Source organism: Ambystoma mexicanum, chromosome 4p (genome assembly GCF_040938575.1).
Source record: "Ambystoma mexicanum isolate Mex_15411 chromosome 4p, UKY_AmexF1_1, whole genome shotgun sequence".
Lineage (NCBI taxonomy): Eukaryota > Metazoa > Chordata > Amphibia > Caudata > Ambystomatidae > Ambystoma > Ambystoma mexicanum.
The window spans coordinates 232,090,474-232,110,676 of record NC_090927.1 but is presented as its reverse complement, the minus strand read 5'-3'; the positions used below and the strand labels follow the sequence as shown (position 1 = coordinate 232,110,676).

General features: G+C 44.3%; 1 protein-coding gene across 2 annotated transcripts in view; it reads right to left on the bottom strand.

The window, feature by feature from the left end:
* The window catches only part of PKHD1 (PKHD1 ciliary IPT domain containing fibrocystin/polyductin), a 4,356,595-nt gene that overhangs the window by 1,234,151 nt on the left and 3,102,241 nt on the right, over window positions 1–20,203 (bottom strand). For both annotated transcript variants that reach the window (XM_069605754.1, XM_069605755.1), the window contains one exon: window positions 2,030–2,143. In XM_069605754.1, the coding sequence (XP_069461855.1) occupies window positions 2,030–2,143 (114 nt within the window). The remainder of the gene's footprint in view (window positions 1–2,029; window positions 2,144–20,203) is intronic.

Below are 20,203 nucleotides of genomic sequence, written 5' to 3'. Positions count from 1 at the left end.
TACCTCTCACTGGCAATCACTCCCCCTATCACTAATGGGGAGGGCTTCGTTATTCAAGATGATGACCCTCCCCAGACTGCTATACGTACTCCAAAATACCCCACTGGTCATTCCCCGAGACACCTTCACACTCATCGACAGACACCTTCGCACACTGCTATGGGGGGGAGACAACCCAGAATCGCCCTTGATACGCTTCAGCGATCAGTTTGTGGACGGAGGCATCGGTTTACCCTGCATACGAACCTATTACCTTGCGGCCCAGATCGGGGTAGTAAATGATCGGATACACGCAGACCCCACACTCCCCCATATCCGCATTGAAACAGAGGCCATGACCCTGCTAACCCCGCTGCAGATCCTCTACGCCACCCACGACCAACCCCCGTTGTTACCCAGAATGATACACCATATTTGCCAGGCTTGGCGGGAGGCGCACAAACTAATTGGCTGGAAAGGTACACCAACACTATCGCAACCTCTATGGCACAATGCACTCCTCCCGGAAATAGTAAAGATGGGCTCCTTCGGTCACTGGTGCGCAAAAGGGATACACACATTAGCACACGTGATACAAGAGGGTCATCTCCTCGACTTCGAGGCATTGCAAGAGCAATTCGACCTCGCACCCATGGACCGATTTCGACACGCGCCGTTGGCTCACGCCATTCGCTCCCAATTCCCTGACACGACAACCATACACCCCTGTACTCCCAAAGAGACCAATATCCTCCCGCAAAGCATTGCCTCCAAGGTTACTTCCACGCTCTATCAAGCCCTTAACTCCTTCGCGGCTACCCAGCTCGACGGGCTCAAGGAGAAATGGGAAAGGGATGTAGGTCAACTGGAACCAGAAGACTGGGTTGTTGCATTAATGTCCCCTAGAGAAATTGGTCTAGAATCTAAACTCTGACTAATACAATTGAGAATCCTTCACCGCTCATACCATTCACGCACGGCCATGGCTAGATGGGGGGGACTGGAAGACGAGACATGCCTCAGATGCAAAACGGAACCCGCCACCTTCTACCATATGATATGGGACTGCCGGGTGCTACAGGTTTTCTGGGAGAGCTGCATTAACACAATCTCTGCCACCCTAGCGACACCAATCCCTATGGATCCCAAAATTATACTCTTAGGCATTGGGGGGAAGTTGATCTCTCAAAATATGAGAAAATGTTTTTGGCAATAGCATTCGGGGCTGGCAAAAGATGAATCGCGGCTAACTGGGGCTCCGCCGACCCTCTGTCATTGAACCGCTGGAGTAATGAGCTGGACAGATGCGCGGCCTCGGAATGCCAGATATATAATGCACGGGGCTGCCCCCGCAAATTTGAAAAAATATGGGGTAAATGGCTCGATGCTCACTGAAATTCGTTAATGTAAATAGACAGACACTGCTGTTAACATTGGGTACCTGCCTCACTCCACAAATGTCGGACGGCTCTCGGCCCTACAGGGCTCCTCTTGTTTTTCTTATAATTGCCATACTGCCTTGGTCAGATGTATGCCTATGTTTCATGTCTGTGTTGTTGTTATGTTATTGGAAACTCAATAAACAGAGTTATTAAAAAAAAAATCAAATTTGTTAGCCATGATTTTTAACAGGTTTTACCATATATGTGTTGTTGTTTGGTATGTTTGTATGGATGTATGACGGCTGTTTTCGGACAAATTAATAAATGATTGATTGTCATTGGATGAAGTGCATTGAATTGTACATTCTTAACTTTCCTGCAATGTAAGTAATATATAAAGAGCGTATTAAATCACGATTAAATCGTATGTCTAAATAATGTATCAGGCACAATAAATCCTTTTTGATATAAACCGATTCCTCTGGACTCTTTCTTCCGAGCTAATCAGTCTTATTTTTTAAACATTAAAAAAACGGATTATGCAAAACAAATAATGCAGTGATTAGTATAAATTGCAATCTGTATTATCATATTTGATCATCCTCCATAGGAAGCTCTGTACACTGTTGACCACTTCATTATTCGAAAGCAATGAATTGCAATAGTACCTATTGTTCCAGGTTCCACATTTATTCCGTCCAGGCGATGGCAAGAGATGTCTTCGGATGTCCGAAGGAGGATGTGCACCTTGTAATCCCTTTCCAGTGGATGTGTCCGGCTGCCTGCAACATAGCAAAAGCGTGCGTGCATGAGCCTAGTGGCTTGTTGACTTTCCTTGTGAATCGTCACATTGTGTACAGCCCGAATGTCAAATCTGTACATTGAATAAGGCAATTCAATCCACAACTATCTAAAAACCTGAGCATGATTTTTAATATGCCTTTTCATGTCCATAGTTAGGCTCAGATCCAACAGACAATAGGACACACGATCCACAACTTCAGGAGAGAATCCATTAACAGGAATACTGCAGTGTGTGTTTCCCCAACCCATTGTGTTCCCATTTAAGTCCTCAGAGTTGATGCTGATGGTAATATTTCAATGATGCCAACCCATTGTACAATTGGCACTTGGGCAGTGGTTCAGTGCCACTCAAGGAGTACTGCTATAGGAGCAAAAGAACAGTGGGACGTGGTGGAAAATGCAGCAATAATAACGTTATATGTGCCTTAACTCCATTGCACAGCTCATGGCACTTCTGTGGATTCGCGCACAGACTGTAACTCAGAGCATGGCCCTATTGTTAAATGGCGCCTGTCCAAAGGCTGGCTACACAAACCCTGTACAGTGCTCCACATCTCCACTGCTCCTGAGGTAAGGCCACACATTAAACAACGAAATACACTAAATACACAATAACACAAGAACAGCTCTGCATACAGATTAGTTTCTCCTGTTACCCACAGGACTCAAGTACAGGAGCAGCAAGAGGAAAGGGGGCTCCATCTCACGGTCTCGTGTTCCCCCTGCCAATCTCCAATATGAGTGCACCAGTCTGTCCGTTTTGGAATGATATCCTTCTGCCAGGAAATAATGTATATAGTTATTCTAGAGTTGGATAATGTGATTTGTCCAGTAAAAGAAGTGGAGGTTTATGTTTTTGAGTAAAATGCATAATGGAAGTGATCATTAGACATGGACATTATGCATTTTAAAATGTTCCAGTTTACAATGCTAGTACAATTAAATCATTTCCTTTTTTACCTTTATAATATCTGTGTTTGCAACAAAAAAAAGCACAGCCCTGCACTAATCGAGAGAGAGAGTGAGAAATAGAGATTGAGAATAAAATAGAGGGAGCACTCCAGGTCAGAGTATCATACACTGGGCACAGCTAGTAATAATAATAATAATAATAATAATAATAATACTGGTTCTTATATAGCTCTTCATGCATCATTCCTCACACTTCTAATTCTTGTAACAACAAGTTTAAAAACAGATGTAACCACTTTAATGCTACCCAGTTACTCAACTTCTGAAAGATATAGGGATAAATAAGCTCAGGAAATGCAGGCTGGCCGCATATATCCCGAGGCCAGTGCCTAACTTGTGTGGGATATATTGACCCACTCAACTACATTGCCCCACATCACTAATCTGCACTTGCGCAGAAACAACCACAAAAGGGTTGCGCTGGCTCCTGTGAGCACCATGGCTCAAAACTATGTTTTGCAACAACAACAAAAATGGCTGCACCGTCCCGCCAAGCACACATCGGGCAGGATGGAACCAGGGGGCACATTAAAGAAGATTGCCAGTGGGCTCCTACATAAACAAAAGGAATAAAGTGGAAAAAGCAGCGTTGCTTTGCTGCAAAAGCCAAAATATCCATTGAAAAGAAACCCTTTTTCACCTTTAAAAAAAATGCGGCTTTGACGCTAATTCCCTCTGTTGCTTAAAGCCACTTTGATTAATAAGCCCTACCAAGCCCTGTGTGTTTCACTGTGCCTCAGCAAAACCAGGCATGATTCTGAATTGACCCAAAGAAAAAAAAAATCAACCAGGAACCTTACACGGGAAACACAGTCATTTTCTTTGCAAAAGTATCCAAAACTAAGCTGCTCAGAGAGAGACTCAAACTAGCTGAGCCATGCCTGCTTCAATGTATCTGTGCTTCAGACCAACTCCAGCATTTCAAGAGAATAACTATAGCTGCAGGCAGTGTGTGAATCTGCTGGAGGTAAAAGGTTGAATTTAAAAAGGAAGGCCAGCTGTACCACGTGTAAAAAAAAGAGCTTTTGCAAACTAAAGAAAAAAACGAATGCCTGTGTGTTGGAACAGTACACTGGTGAATGAAAGCCTGCCAGTCTTTGGCAATATGAAGGGGTTTGTTGCTGGTGAGATTATAGAACATGTGTTATTTTATGAAACCGGCTTGCTTTAATTATGGATCTAAGATCAGAAATTAAAGGGTAAAACAATGGTGGCTGGAGTTTCAAGTTCAAAAATAGGTTTTCTGCTTGGAGGGGTGGCACCAAAAGGAGGCCTCTCTCTCAGCAGATACTGACAGTCCCCTGATAATTATGTGGTTGAACAGACATTAGTCTCTGCTGGGAACCGGACAATGAAGCTCCCAGGGTAGGAAGCCTGAAGTGTGAAGGGGCAATATAACTTCAATCAAGGGAGAAACCCCCACCATGCTCTGAAGGAAATGACAGTTGCCAGCAGTTGAAGTTAAATAAAATAAAATGATGACAGGGACAAAGGAAATGCCATTTTTTCACAAAGACTATTTCAGGAATAAAATTTAAAGACTCCTATCTCTGCAGCAAGACTTTTAAAAATTGTAAAAATGTTGCAGTTTAAAAGTTATTTTTTTGTGCTTTCTTTGGACACCTGATAGAACTCACTGACACCTAGGGGGCAGAAAGTGCAAAGTATTGAGGATAAACAGAAAGTATCAATGTTGCAAACATAAATCTTTGTACACACATCCCCTGGGAGAATGTGCATCTGTGTATAAAGTTAGGGAATTTTAGGACAAATCCTTCGTGCTCAAAATTACCAAAATGTGTCAGAAGGGTGAAACAAGGTCACACAGACTGGAGGATTGGATGGATACCTGCTGCACAAAATGTGTAACTTGTGTATATAATTAGCCAAGAGATTGCAAAGGTGTAAATGTATGTTTTTGGCAAAATCAGATTTTAAGTAAAGTAAATGTCAGAGTTTATCGACATTGTAAAACTCATCTCATAAATCTGACATAATTCCCTTGGAAATCCAACCAGTTGAGAGCAAGGCAGAGATTAGCACCCCTGTCCAATCCAAGTTTAGGGGTGTGCTTAGTTAACCCTGCCCAGCCTATACTTTGATGATGTCATTATGCACTATAAATAAGGGTCCCTGACAAGACACAGAGAGACACACTCTTCCTGATTCCTGCGCTGCATTCCTGTACCCGTCATCTTCCTGATCCAGACTCCAGCAACAAAGCCAAGCATTGCTGATCCTACTCCAGGGCCCACTGCAAAACCCAAGAAGTGCTGATCCCATTCCCTGCAAGGCCTACAATATAAAAAACCCACTAAATTTCACATTAACAAGGGGAAAACAGTTGTACCATTGGCATCCTGATCCAGCTGGGCTTGCAGCCACTGACTTGCAGCCAATGACCTGTGGTATCCAGTGACCAGAATTGCAAGTCGAGAAGTGCTACCCAGTAACCAGAACTGTCCAGCTGTTTGCCAGGCACCCTGCCGTGTAGTGACCAGAACCGTTGACTGTCCAAAATCCAAAAACTAAAAAGTGGACTTTGAGTATCAATTGCCACCCCATCTAAACCCATAGCCTATCTTGTCTTTGTTCTCATCCCACTCTCTAAGTTTATGTTTGTTTATTGTGTTTATATAGCGCTTTACACCAAAGCGCTTTACATTATAACAACAAGAATACAATAACAGTAGAAGCAATTACAAAATATAAGTCAAACCAGTAATACAGCAACTAGAACAATTTGCCAGTGAACATAAATGACGGAGGAAGGGGTGGAGAGGGGAAGGAAGTGGGGAACAGGAAGTGGGATAAACTGAAGGCGAGAGAGAAGAGGGGACTTTAGAGGAAACGAAGCAGGGGGAGAGAGGTAGTATGAGGAGGATAAAAAAGGGGGGAGAGGGGACGGTGGAAGAGGATCAGAGTATCAGGGAGGGGAGTGGAGAAGAAGAGATTTTAAGGAGGCATGAAAGGTGGAATAGGTGGGGATGGAACAGATAGGGAGAGGAAGAGAGTTCCAGTGGAAGGTGGCAAGGAGCTAAAAGGAGCGAAAAAGAGAGGAGGCTCATGGGGATTGGGGAACCAGGAGAAGGAAGAGGTCTGCAGATCGGAGGGAACAGGATGGAGTGTAAAATTAGATGAGAGAGGAGAGATATGGGGGAGCAAGATAATGAAGAGATTTAAAGACAAGACAGAGGAAGTGGAATTTGAGTTGGGAATGAAAGGAAAGCCAGCCAAGATGTGAGAGTGAGGAGGAGATGGAGTCGTGAGGAGAGAGAAGACAGAGGGTACGAATGACAGATTGGTAGAGGGATTAAAGGTGGGCAAGATGAGAAGCAGGGAGTCCGAAGAGGAGAGAAGAACCGTAGAAAAGACAAGAGAAGAAAAGTGAGGAGATTAAAAGTTTAGAGGCGTGGAAGGTGAGAGAGGAGCATCACCCTATCCTTATCGTGATACCTTATTCAACTGTCACAATCATTCTTGCAACCCTGCCATTGATTTCTAGTGCTAGCTCCATCTCTTTAGTAATTTTGTCTTGTGAAATCCTAAACCATTAATCCTATTTCGAGGGATTAGACTGGTTCCGCCAGGGTGAACGCTGGGGCGAGAGCGTTGAACTCGCAAATCAACCCTAGAGCTTACTGTGTACCTCTTTGGTGGCCTAGCCTGAATACTCTAGTGTAGAGTAAAACTATTATTGTCACAACTGATTTCTTTCGTTTTTCACGCCTTCATTTACCAGCTAGAGACTTACTTTCACTTCCATAGTGTACCTGTGATCTTCAATATTTCACAATGTAGCATGGTGCATCAGGTGCTACACTGATGTGGAATCCACAGGGATTCCACAAGGAGAATGTGGAGGTGGAATGCAGACTCTGAGGACGGTTGGAGACAGAGAAGCATCTCCCTCCAGAGACTCCTTCCCTATTTTATATACATATACTCTGATGCTGATATGTAACATGTAATCTATCTGTAACTTAAATAAATCTGATAAACAATCTCCTTAACTAATCTGGTCCCTTGCCTCATGCTACAATTGGCGACGAGGAAGTTTGAAAACCCGAGTGCCTGGAAGAGCGTGGAAACCATATACAGAAGATTCCAGGTGAGCGTGAAGTAACTGTGCCCCTCATGCATATGTAGAGGAATTGCAGTGGACTATTTGAAAGTTACAAGCCATCTTATCGTAAAGAGGCTGAGGCAGACTCACAGTTCAGTCCGCGCGTGAGCGTCTCGAGCTGCAAGCATATGTAAACATGGCTCCCAAGCCATTCGCGAGCTCTGTGTGCTGAGTTAGCTTGCGGTTTAGAGTAAAGGACCTTTGACGTTGTGATGCACGTCACGTTTCGGTGGCCATTTTGGGTTTGGCAAATGTGATATTACAGTTGCAATGCTCGTGGTGTTTCAAGGAAGTGGCAAGAATTAATGGAATAAAGCGGATTAAATTTATAATTGAGAATTTCCGTGGCAGCGACTACTAAAGCGCTCATTTTGAAGCATATAAAAAAAAAAAAAAACACATATGATATGTTGATATTCCTGCTCCTACCCGTCGCAGTACTTATCATTGCAATGATAGAAATAAAAAGGGACATTGCGAATTGACAAGAGCTGTGATAGCGCCAATTGATACGCTCATTTTGAAGGATAAAAAAAAAAAGGAGGTGATTTTTTTTTTATAATCGTGCTCCTACTCGTCGCAGTACTTATTGTTGCTCTTATAGCAATAACAAGGGACATTGCAAAATAAGAGAGTTGAGTTGCATGTGGATCACAAGAGCACATGTGAGAGCCATATTGTGCTTTTAGTAAGATTGTTGAGGCAACTATTGGTGACAGGGGAGCAGGTGACCAAGTTCAAATTGCTAATATGACAATGCACACTGTCCCGCCACCGGCAATGTTTTTACTGGAAGCTGGGGAACCCAATTTGCCATGGAAGAGATGGTTAAAATCGTTCGAGCATTATGCCTCAGTTGTCTGTGGAACGAACTATAGTGTGGAAAGAAAGAAATCATTATTACTCCACTGTTTGGGGCCAGCAGGACAGGAAAAGTATGAAGACTTGCCGAATTTGCCTGGTGATGAGGAAGGAGATTTAAATGAATATGAGAAGTGCATTGCAAAATTGAACAAACACTATGAGAAGAAACTAAGTACAATTCTGGAGAGATATGAATTCGGAAAGAGGGCACAAGAAAGCAGGGAGAGTGTGGAGCAGTACATAACAGTTCTGAGGAAACTAGCAAAGAATTGCAAGTTTGGACCACAACTTGATGAGAGACTTAGGGATCAATTTATGTTAGAGTGTAACAGTACTAAGATCAGGGAGAGACTGTGGGGTGAAGATGATCCTGATCTAGATACGGTACTACGCATAGCCAAGGAGGTGGAGCATATGGAGAATTGTGTCAACACACTGGAGGAAAGAGTGAAAAGTACCACGGTGAAGTCAGAAAGTTCCATAAACGCAATTCAAATGGCAAAAGCTGATGAATCAAATAACCAAAATGCTATGGTGAGACTAAAAGAGGAATCTAGAACACAGAGCATGTATAATTATGGTACTGATATGAGAAGCAACAGTGATACAAGGAACAGAGGATTCGGACGAGGGTGTGGAGTTTACAACAGAGGAAGGTATACGAATAATAGATGTCCCCAGATGAATCAGAGAGGTAGAGGAAGAGTCAGGACATGTTTCAGGTGTGACAGTCCCATGCATTGGGCCAACAGTCCTGAGTGTCCAGCTATCCACATCATTTGTAAGAATTGTAATGGCAAAGGCCATTTTGCCAAATGTTGTAGAATGGACAAAGCAAATATGAACTGGATTGGTGGTGCAGAAGAAAATGAAGAGGAAGAATGTGTATTTGCTGTCAGTAGCACAGTAAATGGAATGGAACTGGAGAGTCCGAAAGCCATTATCAAGATAAATGATAATCCGGTTAAAATGATGACCGATTCAGGAGCAAAGTACAGGCTACCTGAAAGAATCTGGAGGAAAATTGGCCTGAGATGGCTGAATGAGCCTGACATCAAACCAAACGCTTATGGAGGAGTGAAGATAGACATTCTTGGATGGTTTGATGCGGAGCTAGCTTTCAAAGATAGGGTTGCAAAAGTGAAAGTTTATGTATCTAGGAAAGGAGAACGCCCCTACTCAGCTGGACACATCAGGCATGGTTGAAAGTCAAATTGGATGCTAGTGCTGAAGAGTCGGTCTATATGATTGGATCCAGTGAATTGTCTACTGAGGCAGTGAAGAAGGCGGTTTTCAGAGATGAAATAGGCTGTGCAAAAGGGATTACACATAAAATACATCTCAAAAAGGGTTGTGTTCCAGTTGCACAGAAACTAAGAAATGTTCCGTTGGCAATGAGAGATGAAGTCAAAAGTGAATTGGAAAAATTGGAGGAGCAAGGTATAATTGAGAAAATTGATGCTTCAGAGTGGGTATCACCATTGGTTGTGGTGAGGAAAAGCTCGGGGAAGGTAAGAGTATGCATCGACCTCAGAGAACTGAACAAGTGTATCATCCCTGAGAGGCATCCACTTCCTAACATTCAGGAATTGTTATCCACGATGGGGCCTGCAAAAGTATTTTCAACCCTTGACCTCGCCTCAGCATATCATCAAATTTGTTTACACAAAGACTCAAGACAGTTGACAGCGTTCATAACTCCAGAAGGTTTATACCAATACAAGAGAATGCCGTTTGGCCTTATTTTGGCAACCTCTGTATTTCAGAAGACCATGCATCACATTTTTGATGGTGATAAGGGTATTCTATTTTTTCAAGATGATATCCTCATATTTGCGGGGGATCAAAGAGAGCATGATAGGATTTTGGATGGAGCACTAAGGAAACTGCATAAGATGGGCATGACATTGAGTAAAGAGAAATCGAAGATATACAGAGAGCAAATTGAGTATTTGGGCCATGTAATATCGGAGCAAGGTATTGCACCCAAGCCTGATTTATTGTCTGCCATCAATGATATGGCTCAGCCTAGTAACAAAGAAGAACTGAGAACTTTCCTAGGAATGGCTGAGTATTACTCTAAATACGTTAGGAAGTTTGCTGATCATACGGGTGCGTTGAGGGATCTCACCAGGATGAATGTGAAATATGAGTGGAATGAGAATTGTGAAAAAAATTTCGAGTACATAAAGAGTGCCCTCACAACTGCACTGGCCCTGAAGAATTTTACAAGGGGACAGAGAACAGTAATCACGACAGATGCCAGCAATGTGGGTCTAGGTGCGGTGTTAGCACAGCTGCATAATGGAGAGGAGAAGATAATTGTGTTTGCCTCGAGACTATTAAAAGGAGCAGAAAAGTCATATGCGACTATTGAAAAAGAGGCTTTAGCCGTCATGTGGGCTGTGGATAAGTTCAGGAGTTTTGTGTGGGGAACGCAATTTGAGGTAAATACAGATCACAAGCCACTTGTGGAGTTATTCACGAAGAAAGGTTTGGACAAAGTGTCGGCAAGGATACGGAGATGGGTACACAGGATGCAGGAGTTCAATGTGGTGGTCAAGTATATTCGCGGAGTGAGGAATTATGCTGCAGATTGTCTATCCAGACTTACAAATACCCAAGAAGATAATAAGAAGGATGATGAAGAAAGTCAACAGGAAATGATATGTGTGGTACAGGACACAGCCATTGCTAAGGAGGAATGGCTTACAAGCATGAGTAAAGATGCCAAGCTACAATTTGTGATGGAAAATATAAACAAAAGACAAATCCCTATCTCCAAGATCAAGGAAGCAGATGTACAAGGACTGTGGAGTATCAGGGATGAATTGAGAGTACAGGATGGATACTTGCTCAGAGGGGATAGATTGGTTCCACCTGAAGATCTTCGAAGGAAAATAATTGATCCAGGCCACGAAGGACACCAAGGGATTTCCAAGACCAAGTCCAGAATAAGGAACACATACTGGTGGCCGGGATGCGATGCAGAGATCGAGAGAGTCACAAGAAACTGTATCCTTTGTAATAAATCTGATAAGGGTTGTATGAGTAATGAATATCCGATGGTGTTGACTGATGTGCCGAGCAGACCATGGTTGAAAGTGGGAATTGATATTATGGGCCCCATATGGAGTGAAGGCAGCCAGACGTTTTGTGTGGTTATGATTAATATTTTAACAAGATGGGCAGAAGTAAAAATGATGCCGAGTGTCACGACTAAAAATATTATTAATTTCATGGAAGAAGTATGTAGTAGGGAAGGATATCCTGGAGTTATATTATCTGATAACGGCCCACAGTGTGTCTCAAAAGAAATGGAAGACTATTTAGTAAAGAGATCAATTGAACATGTGACCAGTGCGATTTATCACCCACAGACCAATGGAATGGTTGAAAGATACATTATGGTTCTTAAGGATGCCATTAGATGGGCATGGGCCATTGTTGTAGGCTGGAAAGAATCAGTTAAGAATGTCATAATGGCACACAGATTTACACCGCACAGTTCCACAGGTATATCACCTTTTGAATTGAGCAGGGGTAGGAAGGCGATTACCAAGCTTTGCCCTGGATGGATGGGTGAAGTGATAAATATGGAAGTTGGAACTGGTAATGCTATTGATAAGATAAGGCAGAGACAATTCAGGAACAAAGCAGAGTATGATAAAAAGAGATTCAGGTGTAGAGAAATACTTAAAGTAGGAAGTTTAGTCAGAGTGAAGCTTCCAGAAACATTGAGAGTGAGAGGAAATAAGTAGTCAGATCCCATTCAAGTTATTGAGGTGTTTAAGCATGCCATAAGAACAAGTGATGGAAGGGTATGGAACAATGGAAGAGTTATGGAAGGGATTGGGGAGAATTATGGTGAAGGTGCAGACAAAAGTGGCGATAGAAGTGACATGGGTGACACTAGAGAGAACAAAAAATGTTCCTTACAAATGAACTCCATACATGCCTTGAATGTAACACAAGCTTCGAGGTCAAGATATGGGAGAAGATACCGAAGACCGGTACGATTAATGGACTTTGGAGAGTGAAGATGTGCTTAGAAAGAAAGGGGATGTGTAGCGTGGTGCATCAGATGCTACACTGATGTGGAATCCACAGGGATTCCACAAGGAGAATGTGGAGGTGGAATGCGGACTCTGAGGACGGTTGGAGACAGAGAAGCATCTCCCTCCAGAGACTCCTTCCCTATTTTATATACATATATTCTGATGCTGATATGTAACATGCAATCTAACTGTAACTTAAATAAATCTGATAAACAATCTCCTTAACTAATCTGGTCCTTTGCCTCATGCTACACACACGTTGTTCAAAGAAACCGTTTTAGTAAATTTACACGGAAAATGGAAATATTTGCAAAGTTTCCAACGTGTCATTTTGATTGTAAACTGTTTTAAATCTTCCATACATTTTCGAACTGTATGCTCTTGCTAATCCATTGCTTGTGATTAATAGTACCTTTACATTGTTTCTTTAGTGAAGAACTGTATTGGTTTCAAGGTTTTTGCACACATTCCTTATTTTATTCATCCATTTCCGAGTGTGCTTTTTAACATTGCAAGAGTTCAAATCCGTTTTTCACTCTTATTTGGGGAGGGAAGGTCAGATTCGAATTCCGATTTCAGCGTCTTATTCCTGATCACCTGCTGCTTCCTTATATCGATTCAGAATTGATTGGTTGTGGGTTGCGGGAACTTTGCAGGGGGAAATCCTAACTTGAGTGCTATCTGATCTAAATCAAAAGTGCTTCTATTCCCTGCTGGGTATGTGGGTATGTACTCCACTAAAAAGTCAAACCCAGTGCATTGCTCACATTCTCATTTGTAACTATAACTCCATTGGTGATTGCTGCCCAATATTAAAAGTGGGTGATTTTTAAAAAATGTAAATAAATAAATAAATATTGCATTTGACCAACCAGCCTGGTTCATGGTCCATTGTGACCCGGGGTATTTGAAAAGGGGGTGTGATCTGAGTGGTGTACCATCCCAAAAGTGAATCCACATACATGAGGATAAAAGCACCTCAGTTAGGCGCTACATACTAGGCTGAGACCACGGTGTGCGTGTCGCCTGACTGAAATCCTTAACAAACCTGGTGCTCGTCAGTCGGGATTTGGGTTTTTGGTTGCCACCCGTGACAGTCTAACACAGCAGACTAACCTGCGAGGTAGTAATATTTTGTGGGGTTGGAATACTGGGTTACACTGTACAAGCGCCTTTCAAAACAAATACTCTAAGTACTAGGCCTGTGTCTAAAATTAAAGCTAAATCAACACAAAAATAGACAGAAAAAGCAATAGAATACAGTTTACCCATACATAAATAAATAATGAACATGTCCAAAATGACCGTAGTAGAAATTAATATTGTGGTGAGTGGCCAGAACAGGATGAAAAAGTTTGGCTACATGAAATAACCCATCAGGTCACCACCATGAACCTGGATACATGGCAGGACGGTGGCCTGTTACACCAAGCTCTGAGCAAGCTATATATGACCCCAAAATTTAAAGAGGAGCAAATCAAAATTGCCACAATCACGGCCTACCTGTATCTCCACACAGGGGTGATGCAGGAAAAGCGGGAGAAAAATGAAACTCTAGCGCAGAATCAATCTGAACTGTTAAATACAATCCAGATTAATTTAGTTTAGCAGAATCAACATTACAAAAGAGCCAAGAGTTAGAGAGAGAATCTGCAAACTACATCATAAAATTAAAAGAGGACTTGGCTCGCCAACAGCAAAATAATGCAGATCAAGAGGCCCAACCAGAAGCAGCAAAAATAGATTGTCAGGAAAAGGTTGACTTAGTCAACAGAAGCTGACTCAACAATTAACCTATAACAGGGTCTGCGCAGAGCAGATAGTTACCCTATAAAACCAGATAGATAAATTGTAAGAGGAAAATAATAAGTCAATCTTGAGAGACCTCCACTCTCAAACAGAATTTGATGAAGAGTGCCAGAAATTCAGTATCATCAGGCAGCAAAGGGATGACCTGGCTGAACAGAGAGGCATCCTAAATCAGGAGAAAGGTGTCCTATGCCAGGAAATCAGCAAATTAAAAATAGAGTTACAAGGGAGTGAATTAGCCCTCCAGAAACTCAATTAACTGAAAACAGAGTATGAGGATCTACTGAAGCACGCCAAACGGGTAGAGGGTGCTCTGGAAGAGAACGCCCAGACCAAAGATACTAAAACTCAGGCGGTGATTCTCCTGCAGCAGAAATTATCTTAGTATTCCCAGACCATACAGGAAGCGCAGAGAGACAATGAGGCTCTCTGTGAAAAGAATGATGGGCTCAACAAACAAGTGGCAGCACAAGAGCGGGTCATAGAGGCCAGAAAAGCCTTGATAGCTGAACAAAAATCTCAGATCTTTTCTTCTTATCTAGAAGCAGAGGCTGAAAATGGAGAAACTAGCAAGGTTGGAGAAAGAGGGTGCTAGATTTAATCTTAACTGGAGGGACCCCGAACAGCTAGAGAGGGACAGGGTAACCCCTGATCATAGTATAAGGACCTCTATGCTAAGGGACTCCAACCCATTTAATATTATTAACACTGCCAACTTCATGTCTACTGGTTCACATAAACCAGAAACCATGAGGCCGGCAGATTTCAAGAGACCAAGCAGGATGGAAATAACAGATTAGCGCCCCCCTGAAATTGATGGATGGGCCTCCCGGTATAGATACCCAAACATTCAGGCTAATGTCTCTGACAAGGAAGTCTCCTATGAGGGGAGGGTCAGGGACTTAGATCCACAGAAACATTACTTTCCAAGGGACCATTTGGTCCAATTTAATGAAATGAGGCCCAAAAAGATCATCCTGAAGACCTCTACCCAATTAGGGCAGTGGGGGGAATACTCTGCCAACCCTGGGAGTAGGGAGGAGTAAGAAGACTATTCTCCTGTGCCCCACAGGAGTGGAGAAATAAGGCCCCGCCATTCTGTGACCCCCTCTCAAGCTCACAGAATCCAGGACGGCCTAGATGATCATGAGGGGATTCGGGTGACTAAGCCAAAGAAGGCCAACAAACTCAAGCGAGTTATGAAAGATAACCAAAACTGTATTGCATATGTAAAATGGACATTCTCCTCTGAATACTCCAGTTTCTTTGCAGGACTGGAGGACTAGAACCACTCAAGATGGTCCACCTACAGTACAGCCATTTTGAAACACTTTTCTGCCCCCAGAAATCCTCAGAGGCTCGCAAAGCGCCTACAATCTGCAGTGCGGGGAAGATCAGGCCACACAAGAGTTTGTGCAGGAGCTCAAACGCGCCTTTGCACAGACAACTAGGAGGGTGTGCACAGATAGCAGGGACATTGTAACCTTCTTTCATGCACTCCCCAAGTATATCATGATCCAGCTGGTGAGGTACTTCCATGAGAAAAGAACTCTGGACTGGGTAATAGAGCAGGTGACCCGCATTTATGAGGTCCAAAAACCTGTAGAAAATAAAAATCTGAAAAAAAAAACAAACCAGCCAACACCCCTGCTGGTGCTAAGGTGGCGGAGGTGAAGGTTGCCCCCATTTTAGACCTAGACATGGGGGAGCCTAAAAATACACCTGCACAAGGTCAGCAAAAGACCCAAAAGGCCTTCTGGCCAGTCACAAACACGTGGCAGTCAGGGAGGTAATTCCACTAATGGGACCCTAACTCCCCTGATTATATCAGCCCCCGATACAAGAGCAACAGACCAATCCTGGGGTATGTATGGACTCCCCCGGCCCAAGGGGGGGATACAACCAGGTAAGTGCTGCCCCGGGGAACCTTTCCTCCTAACTTCCCTCAGGAGGGCAGGAATTCCCCAAATGCTGGGTTAGGTTTCTTTCCCAGATACACACAAAACCCCAACCTGCAGGACAACCCTCCTTTCATTCCCCACTTTCAGGAACCCAGACAACCCAATCCAGGAGAGGGGAGGCCAAGGGTGGAGGGTACCAAAATTCGCCATATCCAGGGTACTATAGGAGAAGGGATAGTTAGCCTTTTCGTGATCCACCTAGGGTTGACCAGAGAACCCCATACCAGCCGGAACGGGTATCCCAACTGGAGCGCCAGGTCCAGAACCTAACCCAGGATATGGGTTGCATGTTGAGGGCTCAACAGAACCCTCAGACAAACATGGCGGCTCAGAACCCCACAAACCAAGGATCTGGCACCCCAGAACAATGGCGGGCGAGCACCCTGACAACTCACTGGTTCCGGAGGAGGAGGCACAGGGGGAGGGGGATGTAAAGCTTTAGAGGAAGCTTCCTTCCTCACTCGTGAAAAGCCCCTGGACACCCAGGAACCGGAACCAAAATCTCCTGTCCCCGAAAACCTGCCACCCAAGGAACGGAGGGGAGGGAAGAGAAATAAAGAATTCAAAAAGACCCATTTTGTGGAGGAGGTTAGTATCCTCCAATTTAAAGGGGAAGAATCCTTAGAGGATCCTGAGAAAAAGATCTTCTCCTTCAGGGACGGGGGCACTCCTCCCAAAGTAAATTGGGTCCAAAGAGATCTAGATGAAGACTGGGTGGCTGTGGGGACTGATTCTGAATCGCCCCTCCTAGAACCCCAGAATGAGCATCAAGAAACATAATATTAAAATAGGATTCCCAAACTTCCCAAAGCAATTCTGGGGGGTGTCTCCAAAAAGGGGAAGGGGAGTCAGCCCAGAAACAGAAAAAGGGGTGCCCAAAACTCCCCAAATATCAGAATGCAAACTTTTTGTTTCAGATTCCCAAACTCCTACACAGAGTTATGCCCAAACTACCCCTGTGATGGATTCCAAAATAGGAAAATTGACCACCCAACTTGCCCAAAATGTACATTATCTTTGCCCCCTGGATGAGAAGGAGGGTAGATTTTATGCCCTGGTCCAGATGCAGGGGCAGTGTACATTTTCGGCACTGGTGGACACTGGATCCCAAGCCACTCTTCTGTCAAAAAGGACCTTTGATCAGATAAATTCAGGAAGGGGGAGAGATACCAGATCCCTCTCACCCCTCTTGATGAACAACTCCAGAACTTCGATGGGAATGAAATTCCTGTTGAGGGGACTGCGGATTTGGAAATAAATATTGGGTGACATAAGGTGAAACACCCTGTCATAGTCATGACTCCAGAGGGCACACCCTGTCTACTAGGGAATGAGATCCTGCGAAGGTTGTCCCCCCCCTAATACACTGTGTGAACAAGGTCCTCTGAACTCAAACTAACAGGCCAATAAAATTGAAACAGAGTGTCAACCATGTTAGTTTAAATGGCACATGCCAAATGGTTGAATGAAAACCTGAACATATTGAGTTTCATTTCCAGAATAACCAAATACCTGACGTGACAGTAATAGCTGTAGGACAACAAACTGGTGATGGGAACTCCTCTCCATTCGTGAAAATCAACCTTCCTTCCAGTCTCAGGTGGCATTCCACACTAGAAGGAAATTCTTTGACATTTTATACCAATTCACAATCTGACAATCCCAATTCCATAGCCAAAAGTGATGAGAAACCAGCTCAAAGTTTAGCTGACATTCAGAAAATTAGAGAACAGTTATTCATCCCTATTCAGTTAAATGAGGGGAAGGAATCTGTTCTCGCCCGAGTGTGCCTGAACAGCGGTAAGAGCTTCATCAGCGAAGCCATGTTCCGACAGCTCCCAAAAGATCCAGCTATTCCCACATTTAAATTGATCAATAAGTGGGAAATGGGCCTGGAAACTCCCAATTCCAGACATCTCCTGCCTAGCAGGTGTATTCTCAAAATTTCTATCAGAAACAAAAGCATAGTACATAATTGTTGGGTCGTGCGAGATGTGCCTGCTGCATTCTATTTAGGCAGTGACATTCTGAATCGTTTTGCCATTAAATTGGAACTGATAAATTACAAAGCCTCGTCCCGACTAGGGGGCAATCCCATGGACTTTGATGATTCAGAAAAAGCATTTCGGTCAGCCCAACTGCTGTCGTATGCAGGTGAAGTTCAAATTGGAGAGGAGGTCACCATCCCAGGACGGACCCGACTATTCCCACTTGAATAAAAAATTAAAAGAGGACAGAAACTGCAAAATGCAGACGCATATGTACACCTCAATGCCCATCTCCAACAGCAGGGGTTGGGGCTAAACCCAACACTATTAGTCAATGCAGAACACAACACCATTCCTATATTGATGGATAACAGCGACCTTTGGAGTATCACTGTCGTAGTGATTATCCCGGGGGCCGGCAGAGTCGTCCGCGGACCTCTGTGCTGGGGAGGCCCGACTCCTCCTGCGTCCCAGAAGGAGTATGACACACGCACACAAGGAGCAAGGCAATGCCTGCTGCTTATTAGAGTAACGGCAGGGATACGCTTAGTCCGTATGCATCCGGAAAAGCTCTCATCATTAGTGGGGCTCGCAGGCCCTTTTTACAGCAGTATGATGCGCTACTTGCGTCACCTGGGAAAAATCATCACAAAACCTATTGCCACTTCGGATTGGTTCCCCGAGTGGTAGGGTTAGTATATGTCCCTTATAGGGAGAGATGTTAGTGGTGGTGGACAGGTCAGGTGGTATACTTGGGCTGTTCCTAACAGTTGCTACTTTGGAATTGTTACAAGGGGACCCTTGGTGATTGGCTAGGAGTAATGGCGTCAGTAATAAGCCCACCCTGTATTCTGATTGGTTCTCCCGCAAGCCCCCAAGTCTGGGACCATCGCTGTTCCCAGCCCATGGTGTACCTTACATTAGCAACAATGTGCAACTATGTGTTAGTGCGGACAATGGACAGGTCTGCTTATGGGCTGGTGAGCAGGTCTTTCCCATCGCTGTAGGTGTCCATCTTTGCCGCTTCGTTGTTGCAACCTGTGTCCCAGACGTGGGACCCTGGCGGCTTCTCGTCTTGTAAGCTTGGCATCTTGTCAGTTCGGTTTTGTCATGTGTGTGGAGACCGTAGCTGGAGCAGAATTATGAGCATTAGATTTTGTATTCTGTCTCTGAGGGCTTGGCACCTGCAGGTGCAACCTTGGCGCTGGGCGCGCGGTGTGCGGGTTGCAACATTGTGGCCTTGGCTGTGGGCTCTCGTTAGGGGCTCGTTCTGCATGGTCAGCACTTGTATTTTGCTCTGGGAGGGTTTTTGTTTGTGAGGCTCCTGCCTGGGGACTCTTGCTTGCGGCCTACTTGCGCCTAGTTTCTGGGTGGCGGTACATAATCCATAGTATGGAGGTCGAGGGGCGACAGAGTGTCACAGGCAGCATTAGATATACATGGTGGTGTCCTCATAGGGATGGGTGGCGAGAAAAAGCGTCAGCAAGCATGTACACGAGCTCTTCAGCATCTCGCGTTTCTGCAGTGCTGTAGAAGTCCTATGTGAAAAATAACAACGATGCATGTCTGTGGATGTGACCGTCCGCTGCGTCGTAGCACTGAGTATCTTCTTCTTGTGGGTTGGTGTGTGAGTGACCAGTGCGCATGGTAGCACGTGTATTCTTGTCTGTTGGCCATGTCATCATGGCATCTCTAACGATATGAATACTCATGGCTGTTGTTTAAGTCGAGCTGATCCATGTCGCAGGCGTTGGTTTGAGCCTGGCGTGCTGGTGGACATAGTCCTCGTATGTGTAGGTTTTTGAACCAGGGTATTTTGTCATCTGGTAAGTAGATGAACTCCCCTCGTGGGGGGTGTCTGGGCCGTGATCCCCTAGGCCATGGTCTGGATGAGATTGGGGGGAGGGTGTTATCCTATTCTACCACTTCATCACTCAGGGCGCAGGCACCATTATTGGAATGGCAGTTGATGACCAACATTTTTCCATGGATCTAGGTAATGAACTGATAGGACCAATCCCCAATAACTGTTTTGACAGTGATATTGACAATGACTTACCACCCTACAGGATCTTCACCCCGCAAGGGGGGCATTTCCTGGTGTACTCTTCTTGCCCTTACGGTGAGGAAGAGGTGACTTGTGACATCAGGCAGGATGAGGTGATCTTCCAGGTCCTCAAGGACAGCCTCGGCTACCTGAAACCCTCTGTCCAGGTCAATACTCTCACCAGGGACCTCTCCACCCAGCTGGAGGAGGCCG